Genomic DNA, 20,758 nt, shown 5'->3' with positions numbered 1-20,758 from the left:
TGAATTTCTGGGCCTTCAGTTAGTCTCTTACCGCCTTCAAACACTGAAGCAGTGTGGAGGGATTATTCATTTTAATGTCTTATTTGAGGTTGCATTAATGTAATGTGTTTCATTTGTGATCATCTGATCTGTAAGTCGTCCCACTTGTTTTGAAACGTGGCTGGAGTTGTGAACTTTCGAAAGCGTACACCACTTCTCGTCACTTTTTGCTCGTCTGCAAAATTGTGTCTTTTTATGAAAAACTTAGTTTTGAAATGTCCTTTAATCCCCTCATCTTCCGATATCCATTCAACTGTTAGACTGTTATCAAAGTTGTTTGCTGTCTTCTCGGATGTTAAATTGCATTCAGTTGCCTTGACTTTCATTCTTCAGTTCTAACCGTTTTCGCATGCATAAAAATCTTGAGCTAAAAAAAAGTGGCCATTTTATTTACATGCTGCAAGTCAATATTTTGGTTATTGTTAAACTATTTAGTCAGTGAAAAACAGCCACCTCAATAAATACAATCTTCACCTTCACAGCACAAAGTAGAAATTGTGTCACTTAATGATGCACTTATAAATATTTCACAAGTCACTGAAAAACAGAATTTTACGCAAGTACTTGAACGCCCCTTAAAATCACTTCTCTGTGTGGTATGATAGGTTCAATTTTCAGCACCTCTTGTGAGTTGTATCTACAAGCCAAAATTGAACATATGCTGCTGCGTAGATAATCTACAGTAGTTAATGGATTTTACCGCATTTTATGTAATTTGAACAAAATAGTTGAAGGCCCATGTGTTGCTTCATGACGTGTGTAGTGATCTGCAATATAAGAACAGATGGACAGACATCTGGAAAATCATTTTATGTGCTTGTAAATATTCCTTTAAAATGTTTATCTCTTCCACCGAACCAGACAGAGTCTCTAATAATCATAAAAAAAACACAGCAGCTGCTTCCAGCTTCTGAAATGTATGTGCTCATTGCTTTGTGCTCTCAAGAGGAAAAGGAAGTAGTAAAGACTGAAAACAGTTCCTTTAATAGCTACTGTACCTGTAAAACGCACCATAAAAATGGCAATTATTAGGAAGTCTTTTCGAAGGGGGGGTGCCATGTTTCTTTTTTCAGTGTTGTTTATAACGGATGCCATTAAAACCTGCCGAGGATCCAGGAATCTTAGAATGTTGTTTTATCTTGGTGATCGCCCATCATGCTGTCTGCACTACACTGCTCTAAATATTCACGTAAATCTATAGACATGAGAATAACTTTATGTCTATTCAGAGAGTTGGTGGTATAGAGGAGTTAGGGCCTTCTGCCTGAAGTCTCCATGGACTCTGGAAAACCTTCAGTGCCAATGCTGAATAATGAGACAGTTCAAAGGTGAGGAATTTGTTTGTTTAATGATATTTCTGTGGTAAAGAATATATTTTACAGTCAAATCATCAATCAGTATCAGTGACACATCAGAAAATATTTACATCACTGCCCATGCTCATTTTACATTAATCCTGGAGTGACAATGACATTTTTCACAGCAAAACTTTAAAATCATACACATTGATCTGTAGCTACAGGTGGAAATAAACAACAGAACAGCAAATTGATGTTTTCTATAAAAAGATATATTATTTACAAGGGTGCTCTACTGAAGTGTGCAGTCATGGCAGTATGTACATGCTTTTATATAAATGCTGAGCACAGTTTCTTTTGGACTTGGCTGCCCTCCCTCAGAGGAAAAGAAGCTGAAGCCACAGGACGGATGACTGGATTATTTCATCCAACCTGGAAGACAAAACATCAACTACAGTTACATAATCTTGCCGTCAGTGGAGCTAATATTTTTAGAGTGCGTTTGAGGATACAAACACACTCCCTGTGTGCAGTTAGGCGCAGAAACACAAATGGTCTGTTTTTCAGCTGCTATTTTTAGCATCATGTCTCCGAGATGGGAACGCCACCACTTTAGTCCAGACATAAATATTTCTGCAAATGTTGGATTGTTATGAAATTTCGCTGTGGACATTCGAGCATCTTCCCAGGATACGTAGAAGAAATTTGTTGCACTCCACAACAGTGTTGTGCAAGCAGTATTTCACTTGTGCTGGTCATTGCCGTGCAAGTAATACATTACAGTCAATGCGGTCAGTGGTTGCACAACACTGCTCTTCAAATAATCATTTGATTAGTTTTTTACAGCTTAAACTGTCTCAATGTCTCAGTGTGATTTCCATGATATTCAGTCTTGGCAATCTGTCCTTCTTGTTTTTGGTGCCACAATGAAATTTCAATCAAAAAGCATTGTTTAAAACAAAGATTTTTTGTGTGTTTTTGTTAAATCTTATTTCGCAGTCTGAAGATAATGCAGACTGATTGCAGATAAGTGATGAGTGTTCAAACAGAGTAGTTACCGTCTATCGGCCCTGCTGTGGATTTCCAGTTACACCAGGAACTTTAGGAGGGCCAGGCTGCAAAAGACACACAAATAATTAATGTTAGTGGCATTTCCGACCATTGTACCGATTTTTGTGATTGCTCATGAAGACCTCCGCTGTGTAACCAGACTTTTATGAACTCATGATTCATTGAAAATAGTTGTCTTTGTCATCATGCATCCTTCCTGCTGCCGCTTTCAAATTCCTCCCAGATTCACAGACATCATCCAACATTTTCACTGCAAACTTAAACTGGTGAGAACTTCCTGCTGGGAGTATCACTGTTTTACATGAGCCTGTGTGTTGTGTATGTCGAATGTGTGAAATCATTTGTGGCAACAGTATCTTTTCAGTACTTATAGAAATCCAGAAGTAAATTTTTCCATTTGAAAAAAATATAGTTATAATTTGTGAAATTATCTCATGTTAGTTAGTTGGATTATGGATATCAGGCATCATATATTGGTGTGTAGTTTAAAGTTTTACATTGTTCAAATTCACAGACATGCAAAGTAGTTTTAAAATATCTTACAGCACCACCATATCATCAAGGGCTTCAATTTGAAATTATCTCAGCAAGTGCCTCATAAAAAGGTAAATGAAATGAAAGCACGGGAAGTGGAGGATACACTTGTGCTCAAACTTAGAAGGCCATAACTAACACTTAGCTGTTTCAGTAAAACATTTTTTGTATTGTTTCATTGTTGCATTTTGTCAGATAAATCCCCCAATTCACTCTTTGTATGTTTGAAAAAATATCTGCTTTGATTTCAAGTGTGTTCATGCTTTGCAGAGCAGCTGATCTAACATTTATTGATTTTACCTTCAAGTTGGCCAGCATTGCTTGGAGTGTATGAACCTCCTTCTCTCTCAGAGCCAGACCGTCCTCCTGCAGTTTCTTCTGCTCTCTCAGTCTGTTCTGCTCCATCAACAGTTTCTCCACCTGAAAGATGTTAGAACAACAGCTTTAGTCATCATTTTCTCCTTAATGATACTAGGATTCACTTATTTGGGGAAAACAATAAAGAGACAGATAATAGTTTATTTGTTTTATAAGCACATATATGAGGTTTATATATTATATCATACATCTCTCACTTTTCATCCTCGTATAAGTGTCCATGGTCAAACATGATTTACCTTGTCGTCGTGGTCTTTCTGCATGAGCTCTAACTGTTTGGCAGCTTGGGCAGCAGCCTCACTGCGTCTACGCTCACACTGCTTCGCCTCCGAGCTCAGATGTACATTTAGCACCTCAAGACGGCTCGACTGCGCCTGGATCTCCGCCACCTGGAAGCAGGAAATAAATCTTTTAAAGTGCTCAAAATATAAAGCCACAAGCGTCTTCAGTGCTTTGTTGAACTCTGCAGCTCGTAGCAGCAGGCATGGCATCAGACAGAGATAAAGAGCTGCGCTTGAAGGACGTGCTGCAGAGTCAGATCAGCCAAAAAGGCATTATGCAAATTAAACACATTTCACTGGCTACCAGCTCCTCTGTGTTCATACAACTAAGCATCCAGGAGCAGCAATTATGCTTTACAAACTGAGTATTTTTGAGATGCTCCCAGAGATCTCTACCCATCTGTCTTGTTTCTTTCAGAATTTGGTTGAGGATCGTCCTGTTGCCTGTCTTTTTCTCAAAAATGTCATTAAATGGTCTTCAGTTTCTGCTATGCGACCTGGATGAACGGATAATTCAAGCTTCTGCAGTGAAGAGGCTTCCAGCTGAAAAACAAATTATCTTTGACCCGAGTTTGAGTTTGTATCCAAACAAAATATGCTTCATAGTAGTTTAACAGATACGTAATGGGACCCTGTGTTTGTTCTCCTGCACAATGCTGCTGTATCAGCAGAGACACAGACTTCACCTCTGCTCTGACCCCAGGTTCACACCGCAGGACATTTGTCTCTTTAGCTGGATTTTGTCAGGAGTGATGCAGAGGAGAGACTTCCTCCCCTGAGAAAACCGTTTCCCATCCAGCTCACTAGTCTGGAATATTCCAGCCATTCCAGTCCATTCTCCATTTGCACGATCATGAAACAGAAGCTTATTTTATACTAAAGTTTAACTCTGAAGACAGCAAGGAAACCATTTGCCACTCATCCTATTTCATATTTACACATTATTTGAAAATATAAGAAATTTTGCTGAGTCATTTCACATCATTCATTCACACATATAGGGAATATTTATGATAAATATAAAGATTTTCCAAAGAAAAAATGTTATGATTCATTGGTGTCCTGTTAAATAAGCCTGCAGATTTGCTGATATTAAATGTTGAATATACTTCAATTAATAGAGAGTGCATGAAAATATTTCAGTGGTAGTTGTTGCTGTGAGCTTTTCTCACCTTGTTACCCACACTGTCCAGATACAGCTGGAACTTATTCTCCACGTCTCTTGACAGGTTAGTGCAGCTGTTCCTGATCTTTTCCATTTCCTCCTGCTGGCGGTCACAGGTGAGGTGAAAGGTCAGCTGGTGAGGGAACAGGGTGTTGATCCGGTTCAGGAAATCCCGGGTCACAGACTGGATCCCATCCAGTGAATGAGCAAAATCCTCTTTACATTTCCTGATTGAAAAGAAAATGAAATTAACATTGAGTGTGTTTCTTGTGGACGTTTCCAGTAGTGGGCGGAGTGAGGTTACTGTCAGTACTTGGTGTAGGTGGTGAGCTGCTCCTTCATGATGGTGTTCTCGCGGCGCAGGTAGATGGCGTCCTCTGTGACTTTGTCTCGGTCTTTCAGGGCGTTGTCTCTCTCGAGGCTCAGATACTGAACCATCTGAGAGAAGTTTGAATTTATGAGAGTGATCATCGCTCTCTGCTGAGCATTGAGGCTTTGCAGGGCCTTTAACTCACCTGGAATAATTCAGAGAAGAAACATTATTGCACTGTTTAAAGCATCTTAAAGCGTGTTTAGTCATGTTTCGGTGCATAAACCACTCCATCATAAATAAATACAACGGTGGCTTGTTAGATTTCAGAGGTAACTCTTGCTATCAAGTGGTTTTTTTCTGTCTGTTAAAACAGAAAGTCACGGTATTGATCAACAAGTGTGTGGGACATAAAGAACAATGAAGGTAATTTATAAATAATTTAACATAAACATATGAGATTAACCCCACATTGTTATGACTGTTAATATCTTAAAATTGATCTATAAAGCCAGCCACTATTTACTCATTACTTTTACGAATTTACCTGTTATGGAAGAAGTACTGTACATCTACTGCTCTTTATTTTAATTTAATCCATTTGACAGGAACAAGATTTCTCAATTCTCAAAAGTAATAATCTTGCTCCAGTACTTAGAAATAGTAATTCAGAGAAAATATTAAGATTTTTATATCATTATAGAAACATTTTGCTATTTACTATTTTCTCTACATTGTGATTTCATTCAGGATATAATAAATGTACATAGTGCATTAAGAAACACATTAAATCTTGAAAAAGAAAAAAAATAAATGTGTGATACTAATCACAGGATTTTGAATGCAAGTTCAAGACAACTAAAGTTAATTTATTTGAAACAGTGTTATTAATAAAAACCAAAGGTACTGCGATACACACTGCTCGTCGTGACCATGGAAGGAGACTGGACCGGAGTGGAGGAGCGCTGTGCCATCATCCTCTGTATCATAGCTTTCGAATTTTCACACGTCAGCTGTAAGAAGGGAAAGCATTACAATTTACATGAATATTGATAGATAATTGTTTAATTTTGTTTTGCTTTATCAGTACGGTGAGCATCAGATCAGAGAAACTATTTCTGCACTTCTGTTCTTCTGATTTAAGCTTGTTTTAATCACCAGAAAAATAAAGTGCCTTGAAGATGTGAAGAGGTTTTAAAGAGGCCCAATCAGTCATTTCATCTGTGCCAATATCTGCTCTTCACTTACCAGTTTATTTTTTATTTCGTGTTCGGTGGTGTTGGCATCAGTTTTCATCTTGGCCATCTCCTTCAGCAGAGCATCTTTCTCGGCCGTGCGCGCTCCCAGCTGAGCTCCCAGCTCGCCTTTCTCCTTCCTCAGCTGGATGTTGTTCTGACTCAGCTGGTTGAAGCCCAGCTCCAGCTCCTTAAGAGCAAAATATACAGCCACTCGTCGTCACTGTCAAATACTGTCAAAGGTTACTGATGTCTGAAGACATCAAAACATTAATTCTATGTCACATTATGAGACTGAAGAGTTCTCACAAGAGAGATATTCTCATTTGGTTTTAAGGCAAGAAAAACATTTTGTGGACATTTTGTGTCAGGAAACAAAAAACAATCACAAAAACTGATAGCAATATATGTTTGATAAAATAAAAGATGATCACCATGAGAATGAACACCTGACGAAATGACTGACCTTGACCCTTTTCTCCTCTGCAGACTTCTCCGGCTGTCCATAGATGAGAAAGAGTACCAAGCTGACAATGATGAGGGACTGGATGAGAGAAGAAAAGAAGAAGATGATCCTCATGTAGTAGCCACAGCTCTTCCCTTTGGACCGGTGCAGTGGTTCCCTTGCATCCAGGCCAAACTTGGCCCGGGAGTAGCTGGAACTGTACATGGCCGGCGGGGGTGAAATGGTTGCAGCTGACGGAGGATCTAATTAAAACAAAAAAATTTTGCTGGAAAAAATCCACGCAGACTCCAGTCTGAGGTGAACAGGTGCTGAAGTGTGCAAAAGATTGTAGTCTGAAGTCAAAGGAAGAAGCTGAGTTTGTGTCCAGACGTCTACTGCTCTGTCTCCTGGAGCTCTCCAACACTGTATGGGTTCACAAACATACAGCCAGAAATGGCATTTGTGGATGGATGTAAACAATGGCCCTGAGGTGTGTAAAGGGGCTATGTTTATAAACGGTACTGGAGGCACACTTCCAGTCCATCCTGACCCTCCCCTCCCCTCTCCTCCCCTTCCCTCCCCTCTCCTCCCTCACAGACCTCCAGCTGCACTGCTGCCCAAATCATCACACATTTTTCATCAACCTTTCAACAACAAAATGAACACTTTGGGGAAATAAAAAATCCTGCCAAACATAATAAGATACTGTGATTTGTACTGGATACATTCAGCAGACTGGAAAACAATGTTAAAACCGACTCACGAACAACTCTTACTGCAACTACATCATTACAACTATTATATTCATGAATGCGTAGAATGCACACTCTTTATAAACAGCCTGTATAGGCTCACCAGGCTGAATTTACTCTACTGATTCCCACTTCAGTGTTGTTGAAAGTATTGATAATCTCACTCAGAAAACTAATACATATATCTATTTCAGATTAAGTCACTATTGGTGTCACAGCATTAATGCTGTTTTACTTTATTTTGTTTATATAGATCCAGCAAAGCTTCATTGTAGGTTTTCTCACACATAACCATGTAAACATGGAAAGTGTAGACAACTCAAAGGAAGCATGACACCAGCAAGAAACTTAATTCACTTTGCTTGCAGCTGTTGTAATTTTAAAAGGCCTAAAAATATATGTATGTGTCTCAAATCAATATATTTTCATTAAAGTTTGATGGATCATAAAGCTCGCTGAATCAAAGTTGACAAATACTCAACTCAGGATAATCCCATTTCTACTCGTACTCACTGATAGATATGCCGTGTGACTTTCTATAGTTTATCCTCCTGTTAAGACATTTGCAGTTAAGATGTGAAAGTGCTTCACCGTACTGAAGTGAAAAGCACATTAGAAATGGGGTTTTCAGATTAAAAATGCTGCCCATACTTTTCAGATGAATCTTGATAATGCTGTAATAAGCAATGTGAATTGTGTAAGGAGCAAGAGAAGAAAATACCAAGCAAATCCAAAAATTGCCGCATATCCTGTTCTAAGTAAAAACGGAAAGGAGTCATGGCAGTGAAGGAGTGAGGGAATGAAAACAATAGGGAGCTGTCAGTCTTCAGGGGTGAGGGAATAACAAATCCCCCTCTGGATCTGCTGTTATCTGGAGTGGTGACGTGAAAAACAGCCAGCTCTGCTGGGGAAGGGTGTGAAAGGGGAAAGGTCCTCTAAACCTGGGGGCTTTCCTGCTGCCCATTGTCTCCCTGACAACCTGCATTTAGAGGAGGAAAAAAACTAATTTATGAAGGAGGGATGGAGTGACAGAAGATGATGAGTCACAACAGAGACGTTGGATAAGTTCTGGACACAAACAGGAAACCAAACGACTGCAGACTGTGACATAAAACACCTCTGAGGGCAGGCGGCGTCACAGTTTTCCTCAAGAAAAAGATGCCATAGTCATGCCAAATCTGGATAACTGTTCCTCCTAACTGCTCCATCAGGCTGTCAGGTAACAAATACAGAAATGTTTATGTTGATCAAGGATGATGATTAATGAGCAAGAGCGATGGTAAAGCCATTATTTAGCCAAGATTCAATCTGATGAACTTCACAGCGACTGCCAATTTAGGGAATCTAATGAGATTTTTATACATTTTACGCTGGTTTCTCAGGTGTTGAGCCACAGATCTCTGAAGTCAGACTTGTTTCAGTCAGGAGGGACTTTGCTGCCACCTGCTGAGCAGAACGACAACCCACCCAGCTCCAGCCTCCAACCAAAATATAAAATAAAGATGCAACACCCACAAAAAGATTTAACATGCTGTTTTATTTCATGGGAAGGGATTCTAAAAGTTCATATGTATATATTTTATTTATCTAAAATTTCACAGAGATCAATGTGAAGGAGCAATAAAACAGCTATCTGGATACTGAGATGCATGAGAAGGTGTTCTTAGCTGTGCCTTATAAAACAGGACATACATAAAGACGATCAGCTAAGAATAGACAGAAACAGTGCATTACACAGAAGTTCATTACTTTCAGAGACCTACTTCAGGTCAGATTAAAACCGTGTGCTTTGATTTCCCACATTAAAGGTGCTGTAGGCAGGATTCCGCATCTCCGCCATCTTGCTTAGGGTTACCTACGCAAGATGGCGATTTGACCCACCCATCTAAGATGGTGATTTGAAACCCAGCACAGCCAATCCTGTCCCGTTTTCTCTGACATCACGCCCTTACGCAAGTTAAGCCCCTCCCACAAGAACGTGCGACGAACGCCCCTTGACCAATCGCGGTTAGAGCCTCATGGGCTCTTCTGATTGGTCAAAGATACCTGGAGCTGTCGAGATTCCTTTTCAGCTCAGAACAGAGACAGATGGAAACGCTGCGCCCTCGCAGTAGTGCAATTATGCTACACTTGTAAAGGATTATCAATGGATACTCTAACATTTAATTAAAAAAAACCCAGAAAAATTAGCATTGATGAGCAAAATCCTGCCTACACCACCTTTAAGACAAAAATCAGTTCAAAAATAATCACCTTTTAAAAAGCTCCAAATTAGCAAACATCATGTCTTTATCTTGCATCATCGATTAAGCAATTATCAAGATAAAATTAACTGTATAGGCAACAATTTCAAAACAAAAAATAAAACCCAATGCTATCGTTTCAAATTAAAACATAATATTGCTAAATTCACTGATTCAGAGCAGAGAATTAACATGCCTTCTGAAAAACTATAGTGTGTATGTATGCCTGTATTTTTCCAGTTTGGCTTTTCCAATTAGTAACATTTCATACTGTCGCTTCCACATCCTGAGAGTCATCGTCCTCCAGAAGGCTGTGCGAGGCTTTCTTCTGTGAAGGTCTTTGTAAAGGGTGGGCCAAAAGTTTGGCCATACAGTTGTACAGCTTGGCGACAGGTCCATTCAGTGAAGCCTCATAGCAGTAACACATTTCCTTTATGGCAAGTTTGCAGAAAGCCATGTAGTTCATCTGTAAAATAAATAAATAAATAAATGAATACATAAATAAATAAATAAATGTTTTATGAGCACAAGACAATACCAAAATGCTCCAAAGCATTATATTACTGTAAATCTTCAAAACCAGTTGCATGAGTTTACATTTGGCTCGATAACTGACTCCAATCAGCTACATGAGGTGTCTGTACCTATAAATGTGTCAAATGGCAATAGAAGTGCTTGTGGGGGAGGTGGAGGCCGGGACAGTTATATCATTTAATGGTGACTGCGTAATCCCTTATAAAAGAAAAAGGAATTAGCGTCAGGTGCTGTAAAAGAGTGAGAGCTGCAGAGAAATCTGTGACAGAGGTGGAGAAGTGGTACGGCACCGTAAAGGTCTGCTCCAGGTGGAGGACAGGCTACTGAGTCCACACTGCTGCACACCAAAACAGCCTCCATCCTTGGGACGGCCAGTATGTGTGGGAAAGTTACAGAGAGAGATGGAGACTACAGCGGAGATATCAGTGGAGAACGGCGAAGTCCAACTTTATCTGTTTATTAAACGTATAAATGAAACACTTGAGCAGGGACTTGAGTTTGTGTGTACGAACATTCCCAGACACAGTAAGGAATTTATCGACTTGTACTTCTACTTAAGGATGAGTGAATATCCCAACTCTGACCATGCTTGCACACATAAAGTCATGGTAGAACAGTGAAACTACAAATAGAAAGCATGAAGAGTGTCACAAGGTGAGGGACAAAATCAATATTTCTAAAGAGGCGTGTTGCTGCCACATCGGGTTAACTGGAAGCGTTTCTAAAGGCAAATGAGCACGAGCATGGAGATGAAGAACATGGGGGTTATCAACACTGGTGACTTCCTGATGTGCGTGCAACTCATGTACGCATGTTTTTGTACTAAAACACATCCTAAATTTAATTTGGAAGACAAAATGTAGAATCTTTTCTAAACACAGCTGATGAGTAAGGCCTCAGATCTTTTGCTTGATGGCGTATTCCCATCGTGTTTGAGTGGATTGTACTAGTGAAAGTCTTGCTTATATTGAGAATAATTGGACTGAATCTGTGTAAAAATGAGTGTGTAGAAAAGAAGCGTGTGTACTCGATGATGGAGATGATGACACTTATGAGTTTATGAGAATTTATTTTTATGCTGCACACTTAATGGTAACTCAACTCAAGAGGAGCAGCATCAGTTTACCAATGATTAAACCACGATTAAATCATGATTACCATGACCATGATTAATTAAAATCATAAATCTTTTTGTTCACAAACCATGTAAAATGTGACTATATTCAAAGTTCACTCTGCCTACCATCAGGTGGATTTGAATGCATTGCCTTTGCACTATGAATTGATTAAAAAGAAAAAAGAAAAAAAAAAGAAACAGCACCTACTATGCCAAAGTATTTATTTGCATTGAAATGCAGCTAAACTCAGATGCCAATGATTAATTTGCACTGAGTATTGCACTACAAGCAAGGTTATCCTCAACTCCTGACAAAAGATCATAAAACTGCTGTTACCTAGTGCGCACCATCACACTCAAAATAAGATAATCTCCAACACCCTGTCTACTCACCACCCAGTTGGTCCCGTCTTCAAGCTCCTCGCCATTGTGTAAATATATCAAATCAAAGTAAAAATACGGAGACTGCAGCATTTTCTGTAATGACAGAGAGACATGCATGACTCTGGTTTGAATAGACAAGAAGCGAGTTTCACATTCTCACAAAAAGTTGAATTATTCTAGAAGTGATTGTGATTTTCTGCCTCTGCGCAACATATGAAATGACAACAAATATGAGTTTGCTGATAAACATTCAAAAACTCTCAAACATCGTAAAACTATTGGTGGTGCTGCAGCACACCAGACCGCAATGAGAGACTCGCTTAGTGGGCTTTTCTACAGGCTTGAGGATGAACTCAGTATTAGACTGATGTGTGTTGCAGCGGGGAGAGAGTGAAAACACCCCTGTCTGTACTGTCACACATCCCAAAAACTGTCAAATATTATAAAAACTATCAAACATTCTAAAATTATCATTGTAAACTGTCACACATTGTAAAAACTATCAACCATTTGAGAACTGTCAAACATTTCAAAATGATCAGACATGGTAAAAACTTGCAAACATTCTAAATTGTCGAACATTCTAAAACTTTTACACAATTAAAAATAACAGTTTAATAACCTTTAGGAAAGAAGAAGAAGAAAACAAAACAAAACATGTTGATTAAATTGCTTACCGTAAAAACAATCAACTGAAATCAGTCCATCACTTTCATCAAACCAATAAAATTGTAATGAAAAGTTTAACTAATAATTGAAATCAGATATGATCCACAAACATAACTCACCCAGTAGATGGATCAAATAACTAATCACAACTTACTAATCAGGTCCAAATTATAATAAGCATTCCAATATTCACACTTCTTATATTTTGACCTACTTGGAACATTTTTAATTTACTCATCCTAATGGAACAATCATGAAACAACTTTTGATTCTTCGGTCACATTTACAAAAACTCTTTTCGCCTTCACTTTTTATCTAAAATCCAATTTATATCAACTTAGCAAATTACTACAAAACAATGAACCCAGTTAGAATTTAAGTGGGGGGGGGGGGGGGGGGGGGGGGGGGAATCTATATCTATGTCACTGAATATATAATTCACTTATGCATGAAAAGCAACATTAAATGGGATTAATAAGCATTTTAACTTCATGAGATACACACACCAAACCCAACCTCCACAGCAATTTCACAAATATCTGTCACTTGTGCAGATTAAATTTGTAATTATAAAAGCATACAAACCAGCATCATCCCTGCATTCCTCTATATTTTAAGGTACCACCTCTTTATTTATTGCTTGAGTCTTTTCTTTTTTTTGCTGTCCTTTGTTCATGACACATAATATGTAACAATCACATTTTAAATATATGCATAGTCAGATATTACAGTCAATGTTTTTTTGGACTTATGTATCAATTATGAAGCAGGAAAACCAGTGTTCATTATGATCAAGCCAATATGTGGATATTAAAATAAACATAAGGAAGGATAGCTGTTTACTGTCAAGCACTGATTATTGGAAAATGTGGTTAAATTATGTACATGTTAAAAAAAAAATCAGTTCTAATGGTTTCACTATATTTTACATTATAGTGAATAATGCTAACAGAGAGATCTGTCGGTCTTGCAGTTAAAATTTTTTGTGTGAATTTCTTCAATTTGGCAGCTAATGCTTACAATATCAGATGACTTATTGGCTGAAAGTGTCAGAACAAGAGATGGGAATTCTCCTCCTACTGCTGCTTTTATTTAAGCATGTTTAATGATGAACAGAGAAAGGGGTGATAATAGAACTGACAACTGCAATCAATGGTGACATGAACAACAGCTACAGCAAAAATACCACTTAATTAACTGTTTTTAGAAAAAAAACACACTGAAAATTTGAGAAAGAAAAAAAAGTCTACGAATTAAAAAAAGAAGTTGTTGAACTTACATTGACAGCCTCAGACAGGGTGAACTGTAGCTGCCCCACACGGCGGCTGTAAATAAGAACGGTCCGCACCACATATGGGGGTGAATCTGTCTGAACGTTCTCCAACACAGGCAGCTCGATTTTCTGACGACTACAAGAGAAATAGAAAAAGTCTCTTTAGAAATTCACTAGAGTAAGGCATCTATTTCAATACATTTGAACAGCATGCTGCAACTTCATGTCTGTATATACTTACATGACATTAAGGAGATCTTCCAGGTCTTAAAGGGACAGTTAAGGCTAAAGCTCAACATCCAGAAAAAGTCCTTTAACTGTAGATTATGTACAGTGACTGCTTAATGATAGAATTTTGAAAGAAAGGATACTGAAGGACTCGCACACATTGGTCTCCAGATCATACAGACAGCTGCACAGTTCCCTGGGATCAGACGTGAAGCCTGACAGCTGAAAGATATGAAAGCGTGCATTAAATGAAATGTTATACACATAACAAGCACGCTCACAAAACAAACACAAAAACAGGCGTCAACAAGAAAGAGCATATCCTTACAACCAAACCATGTTTACGCTGGAAATGTTTTCAAAACTCATTAACCTGTTCTAGGAATTTGTATTTTCTGTCGACATCACCTGGGGAAAAAGACGACCGAGCTTCAACCGACTCACTGAAGACAAGTGCTTGTTGCCGTTTTGACTACTTTATATTTTTATTGGCTTTTCTTTCTCTGCTCAGGTCAGGATCAGAAAGCTGAAATAGGAATGTGAATGTAGCTTCCTCTACTCACCCACAGAGCATCGTCGTTGATGACAACCAGAGCAAACTCGTGCCGTTTGTCAACATCATGTTTGGTTCTGACAAACATTTCGATCATCTTTTGGGAAATATTCAGAGCATTTGTCTGAGATCTAAAGTGAAAAACAGACAGATTAGTGATAAACAGCAGTACACACTGTTACTAACAAACAAAGGTGTCCAGAGCTGCACATTACCCATTGAAGGACTCCAGCTTTGGTAAAGACATCTCTTCAGAGAGATCCAAGCAGATGATCTGAAAACGACAGCACAGTGAAATCAGTCGGTCAGATGACACCTGTGAGACCTGAAGAAGCGAGGATGGCAATGCCCCTACCACTTTCTCTGGGCAGTTGACTCGGGGAGCTCGGAGCCGGGTCTGTGCTGGGAGAGGGACGGACATGGGTATGGCGCCACCGGCTGCTGTCGCTACACCCGAATTCGTGGTTGGAGCTACAACTTGAGCCGCAGCGACCGAGACAGTGGTGGTGGTGGAGCTCGGAGGGCTGTCGCTGGTCGAGGCTTCACCCTCGCCCTCCACACGACTCCCCACGGCAGGCTGGGGTATGTTGGCGTTGCTGTTGCCGCCGAGGCTTCCCGTGCTGCTGCGGCGGTCCTCAGCTCCTTCTGGGTTGGAGCGCGTCCGAGGTCGCAGATCCACTGGCCGCTCCTCTCCATCAGCTTGGCCTTGTTCTGGCGTCTCCATGGATACCAGCGGTCCTAACTGGGAATGTACACCGCATCATAATGCACATTATCTGCAAAGAGCTGCTTTGCAATAAGATCTCAGAATCATCACTGAGCATAACTTCAGTAAGCATTTCACAATCGAAAAACATCACAACCAAAACAATCATCCAGTGATGGCCGAAGCTGAATATGAAATATGCACACAATGGAAATCTGTGTTGAGATTATTTCTAAAAACTAATTCAGGTGCAAGTAAGTTTGTTTTTTTATACATGCCAGAAATGGAACTGATTATATATTGAGGCCCAAAAAATGGTGTTTAAAATAGCTTTTCAACTTATTTTCAAGGTAAAATTGTAGTACATTAAAAAATAAGTATTTCATTTAGAGGTTGTGTTTAGAGGTTGTATTTTACGATTTTACACCTATTTTGGCCTTGATGACTTTCAAAATAACATAAAGGAAGTAAATTTTGCTCATTGAGTGAATTTCAGTCCAATCTTACAGAGCAAGCTGCAGGTTAAACCCCACAAAAGTAAGGAGTAGTTGCACTTGTCACATACACAGCATCTTCACTTACCTTTTATGGGGCTTTTTTTTTTTAAACTTCATTTTATTTTCTATAGCTTTTATTCCATTTAATAATATCAGCATTTCTTCCTGTGAGTGGAAGTGAAAATGACACTTCTATTTCACATTCCTCATAACATGAGTGCCACTGTTAAGTTGAAATTACTGTAGTAAAAGTCATATATCATGCGTAATAATGGGAAATGTACGGTGGCCGACAGGTGCAAACGCGCTGCAAACACAGAAAACACATGCAAGAAAGAAACGCTGCAAGAAAAAAATGCTGCAAGAGAAAAAAACGCCGCAAACACAGAAAACACCTGCAAGAGAAAAATGCTGCAATCACAGAAAACACATGCAAGAAAAAAACACTTGCAAGAAAAAAAACACTCGCAAGAAAAAAAACACTCGCAAGAAAAAAAACACTTGCAAGAAAAAAAAAAACGCTGCAAGAGAAAAAACCGCTGCAAACACAGAAAACACTTGCAAGAGAAAAATGCTGCAAATTCAATCCACAACGGAAGTGCGCCAGCTCGCTCGAAGAAGAAGAAGAAGAAGAAGAAAAAAGTACGGAAGCCCTACAAGGACATGGTTAAATACTTTTTTTTTTTTTCCTCCGCTTTGCCGTGATAACGAGTTAATTTCAGTGGTTTATCGAGAAGTCGACTTATTTTTCCACGTTGTCTCGACAAAACGACAATACGGTGAACCGGGAGTCCCAGTCTTTCACCAGACAGCAACGCTCCGCTGCCACGGACCACAGACAGAGGTGAGTTCAGCCTGTTTATGAGTTTTTTGTACTGTTACTCATTTCTGAATAACTTATATGATGCACGCAAATCAAACAACTGTCTGTCCAGCATTTGCACAGTGGAACTGCGATATTTAGCCTCCTAATGCAGGACCTGTGTGTTTTCTGGTGTCTGACCCAGACTGTGTCTGTTCTGGAGCAGCTCAGAGAACTGCAACAACCTCACCAAATTCACCAGGTCAGCTTTTCCATGCTGCTTCATGCAGACAGGCATATGACTTGTAAGAAAAATAGTGGAGCAGTGAGTTAAAAGCTGATGGCGACAAAATCAAAGACAGCAAGCAGACTGCTGGAGAAACCTGTTGCAGGAGTTCTAATCAGTGTAAAACTTAAGTGGGCATGTGGTTGATAAGGGTCTCATTCCGTTCTGCTTTGTTTCATTTTTTCCCACAATACTTTTATTGATTTTCAAGTTTTATAGTGAAAGATAAACAAAAGATAGCATAAGAACACAGCTCAAAACACAAACACACCCATTCACACCTGGTAGACCTGCACCAAATGACTCATATATGTACATACATGTACACACACACACAAAACCAAGTGGCATGCACAGAACACTGATAATGGCGAGAAAGAAAATAGTAGTAGTTTGAATGTCATGTCCAGTTCTGCTGTAACATCTCTTTTCATTAACTCACTCACATGCTCACTAACTCACTTTCATTTACTCACTTATTCACTTTTACTGACCGATGCCTTGTATCTTTTTTATTTTACAGAAGGAGCTGGACGTCGTGATGACAATGTGGAACACCGGGATCCAGCCAGGCACTAAAAGATACGATCCCTTCCATGGAAAACCTTTCCTCTGTATCATGTACCAGAACTTTACCGAGCACAGGACGACCTCCAGCCAGTGGACAGAGGGAACATTGTCTTGGAAGAGGACATCTGTCTTTGGAAAACTGACTTTGTCTGTGATCCAGATCTTCACCAGCTCTGCCTTGTGGTCATAAATAAACTGAATCTTTAGGCAGGTCATAATGCTGCTGAGGCAACCAGACTGTACAGACAGCCGGAGACTTAATGAGAACACAGCTGTCAGTCAGATTAACCCCCACCTACCAAAACTGTTGCCACAACAGCCAATATTAAAAACTTTAGCCTACCGCTTTGAGCACACTTCCATTTCCAGTGTTTTATACACCCCTGTTTTCTGATTTTTTTTCTTTTTTTACAGTGTTAGTTTGTATGAAACATATCATGGATGCACTGAAACAAATAAATGTGTTCAGTTTTAATGTGGGATGTTTGCATGTCCTCTAAGTCCAACTATGCTTCACAAATATCCATTTTCTTAAAGAAAAAAGTCCATTGTATATGCTTAACTTACACTGCTGGGCTCAGCTGTGGCATTCTTTAATACTGAAGTAACACTCAAGATCCATGTGTGCTTGTTTATATTGAAAGGTCAAACCATCATTAGGTCATGTTAAATAATTTAATTTTACAGGACAGCTTGATGCTTGAATGTTTATCATTTTTGTAGATATTTTTATTTACACATCAAAGCAACCAAGATGTCAGACATGTAGCCTAATAAAGGTTGATGTCAGCTGGTTTATCTGAATCTTACACCTGTGTGACAACAGTGTGATGGAACAAATGGTTAACTTCAAACCTAAAACCAGGCATTTCAGTTTATGGTACAGCCAAATTTACACCACAGCCACGTTTCAGTTAAGATCTATAAATTTGTTGAGTCAGTCAGTTTTTATGAAGAGTATCTCTTTATAAAGATGAAACTGTCCTGAAAAGACTGTTTAATTGTTCTATATATATGCATTTATACCCTCAAATGGAGGCTGATGTACTCAAACATTTTTGACAATGTCCTCATGCATGACACTCATGTGGGCTCAGGAGCAGCTGTGATTCATAAAATCATAGATAGGAACCAAAACAATTTGACTCGAAGACATTACAAAAAACTGGATTGAATTTCAAACAGTTTAATACAAAAATAGAATATTTGTTGACAATGATATTCTACAATAAAATTATTCAGGATCTGACAAGATTTTGTCATGAAAATAAAACGGCATGAAACTGAGCAAGAGCAGAAAGTGTAAAGATGGCCTCCACACGGCTCCAGATGAGGAAGAGACTTTGACAGGGCTTCCTCATCCTTCATCCCACCAGCATCTTTGTCCACCTGCCACAGTAAAAACAAAAACTGAAGTTACAAAAGAAAAAAACATATAATCAGGAAGCATTCTTGGCTGCATTACTTGTCATCAATAGGATGACGCCTGTAAAGCTGGAACACAGCAGAACCTTCCTGCAGTCAGCATCCAGTCCAATACGGTTTTTTTTCCCAATTCAGGAAAAACTTAAATTTCACTCTGGTTCATTTCAAGTCCCAATTTCTAATTTACTGTTCCATAACTGATTCATTTTAATTTCATTTTGTGAAAAAACAAACAAAAAAAGTTTGCCATTTTTGCTTCACTATGAATTCAGACAAAACATTAGTAAATGTATTCTATTTTATTTGGATGTTTGAGACTTCCAAATACATCTAAAGTTTATCAAGCAAGTTACAGCCACCTTGCTCTTGTAACTCAACATTACCTGTGACTGATTATTCTGTCAACATCGACTCATTTGAAACGACTTTTTTTCTGTAATGAACATACGGCTATAGCCAAAGTGGCTGTTCTGCTATATGTATATAACTGAAAAAACACCAAAACAGTACAGTTGTCAGGATGGGAAGCAGGGAAACAGCAGTTTTTGATTATTACATAAGTACAGAAAGCTGACCTGGTGAATTTGGTGAGGTTGTTGCAGTTCTCTGAGCTGCTCCAGAACAGACACAGTCTGGGTCAGACACTAGAAAACACACAGGTCCTGCATTAGGAGGCTAAATATCGCAGTTCCACTGTGCAAATGCTGGACAGACAGTTGTTTGATTTGCGTGCATCATATAAGTTATTCAGAAATGAGTAACAGTACAAAAAACTCATAAACAGGCTGAACTCACCTCTGTCTGTGGTCCGTGGCAGCGGAGCGTTGCTGTCTGGTGAAAGACTGGGACTCCCGGTTCACCGTATTGTCGTTTTGTCGAGACAACGTGGAAAAATAAGTCGACTTCTCGATAAACCACTGAAATTAACTCGTTATCACGGCAAAGCGGAAGAAATAAAAAAAAAAAAGTATTTAACCATGTCCTTGTAGGGCTTCCGTACTTTTTTCTTCTTCTTCTTCTTCTTGGAGTGACCTGGCGCACTTCCGTTGTGGATTGAATTTGCAGCATTTTTCTCTTGCAAGTGTTTTCTGTGTTTGCAGCGGTTTTTTCTCTTGCAGCGTTTTTTTTTTCTTGCGAGTGTTTTTTTTCTTGCAAGTGTTTTTTTTTCTTGCAAGTGTTTTTTTTTCTTGCATGTGTTTTCTGTGATTGCAGCATTTTTCTCTTGCAGGTGTTTTCTGTGTTTGCGGCGTTTTTTTCTCTTGCAGCATTTTTTTCTTGCAGCGTTTCTTTCTTGCATGTGTTTTCTGTGTTTGCAGCGCGTTTGCACCTGTCGGCCACCGTAGAAATGTCCTCTAATATAAGGCTTGGGAAATAAAGGTGAAGACAAGCTTTTATTTTTCAATTTCCAAGCATTTCAATGGGAGCTTGATACAGACTGGGGATTGACTGGGGACGACCAGTCGTACAAACTGAAAACTGCACCCGCCTCCTCAGTGAATGAGCTACAAACACATCGAGCAGATCGCCCGTCAGTAAATCTGAGAGGAAATAAAACACTGATTCAGAAGAAAACAGTCTGACTGCAGGAGTCTCTGATGGACCGCGGCGTGTTTGTATGTGTGTGTGTGTGTGTGTCTGTGTGAGTCTGGTGCAGCGACCATCACACCTGCAGAAGAAACGAAGCCAAACGGTGAGATGAGCGTTCCAGAGCGCTGGGTACTTACATTATTGTAATCCTCCCCCGAAACACAAGGTTACAGCGAGGCGAGAACTCAGCGATAACAACTAAAACGTTTGTTTTGAACTGAGCGTTTCCTCCGCAGAAGACAGAAAATCCGGAAGTACAACCCTGCACTGAGTTTCAATGTTTCTATCGCCTCCTACAGACATGAGTGAGTAACTGCATGTCAGGACATGGGCACGCCGAGACACACGCTGATGTGTTCTGAGGTGGCCTGTCCAG

At 39.3% G+C, this 20,758-nt stretch overlaps 2 protein-coding genes and 1 long non-coding RNA gene across 3 annotated transcripts; 1 reads left to right on the top strand and 2 right to left on the bottom strand.

Moving 5' to 3' along the window:
• Nucleotides 1-1,363: 1,363 nt before the first annotated feature.
• Nucleotides 1,364-7,251, bottom strand: LOC115382343 (plasmalemma vesicle-associated protein-like). The gene is made up of 9 exons (XM_030084081.1): nt 6,778-7,251; nt 6,325-6,501; nt 5,996-6,089; nt 5,080-5,281; nt 4,774-4,993; nt 3,560-3,709; nt 3,243-3,362; nt 2,396-2,452; nt 1,364-1,769 (listed from the first exon to the last, which is right to left on the bottom strand). Exons 1-8 carry the CDS (start codon nt 6,979-6,981, stop codon nt 2,399-2,401), a joined length of 1,221 nt encoding a protein of 406 aa, XP_029939941.1. The 5' UTR covers nt 6,982-7,251; the 3' UTR covers nt 1,364-1,769; nt 2,396-2,398.
• A 2,352-nt stretch (nt 7,252-9,603) lies between these two features.
• On the bottom strand, nt 9,604-20,641 carry LOC115382154 (BRISC and BRCA1-A complex member 1-like). The gene is made up of 9 exons (XM_030083831.1): nt 20,520-20,641; nt 14,865-15,251; nt 14,725-14,783; nt 14,520-14,640; nt 14,100-14,178; nt 13,970-13,994; nt 13,735-13,864; nt 11,796-11,879; nt 9,604-10,217 (listed from the first exon to the last, which is right to left on the bottom strand). Exons 2-9 carry the CDS (start codon nt 15,231-15,233, stop codon nt 10,017-10,019), a joined length of 1,068 nt encoding a protein of 355 aa, XP_029939691.1. The 5' UTR covers nt 15,234-15,251; nt 20,520-20,641; the 3' UTR covers nt 9,604-10,016.
• Nucleotides 16,538-17,852, top strand: LOC115382155 (uncharacterized). Its single transcript, XR_003930501.1, has 3 exons — nt 16,538-16,556; nt 16,741-16,776; nt 17,324-17,852. It is a non-coding gene; the product is annotated as an uncharacterized LOC115382155 (long non-coding RNA).
• Nucleotides 20,642-20,758: the final 117 nt, after the last annotated feature.

This window comes from Salarias fasciatus, chromosome 23 (assembly GCF_902148845.1).
Source record: "Salarias fasciatus chromosome 23, fSalaFa1.1, whole genome shotgun sequence".
NCBI classification, from domain to species: domain Eukaryota; kingdom Metazoa; phylum Chordata; class Actinopteri; order Blenniiformes; family Blenniidae; genus Salarias; species Salarias fasciatus.
Note: the sequence above shows the minus strand (reverse complement) of the source record. Positions and strands in the feature narration are given on the sequence as shown.

Bases quoted from the DNA above. Each gene is read 5' to 3' on its own strand.
- LOC115382343 (XM_030084081.1), bottom strand. From the start codon at position 6,981: ATGTACAGTTCCAGCTACTCCCGGGCCAAGTTTGGCCTGGATGCAAGG. The intron at 4,994-5,079 runs GTACTGACAGTA...CTTTTCAATCAG, and splicing joins CAGCTCACCACCTACACCAA to GAAATGTAAAGAGGATTTTG. The intron at 2,453-3,242 runs GTAAAATCAATA...TGTCTTTTGCAG, and splicing joins CAATGCTGGCCAACTTGAAG to CCTGGCCCTCCTAAAGTTCC.
- LOC115382154 (XM_030083831.1), bottom strand. From the start codon at position 15,233: ATGGAGACGCCAGAACAAGGCCAAGCTGATGGAGAGGAGCGGCCAGTG. The intron at 14,641-14,724 runs GTAATGTGCAGC...TTTTCACTTTAG, and splicing joins AAGCTGGAGTCCTTCAATGG to ATCTCAGACAAATGCTCTGA. The intron at 14,179-14,519 runs GTGAGTAGAGGA...CATATCTTTCAG, and splicing joins TCAACGACGATGCTCTGTGG to CTGTCAGGCTTCACGTCTGA.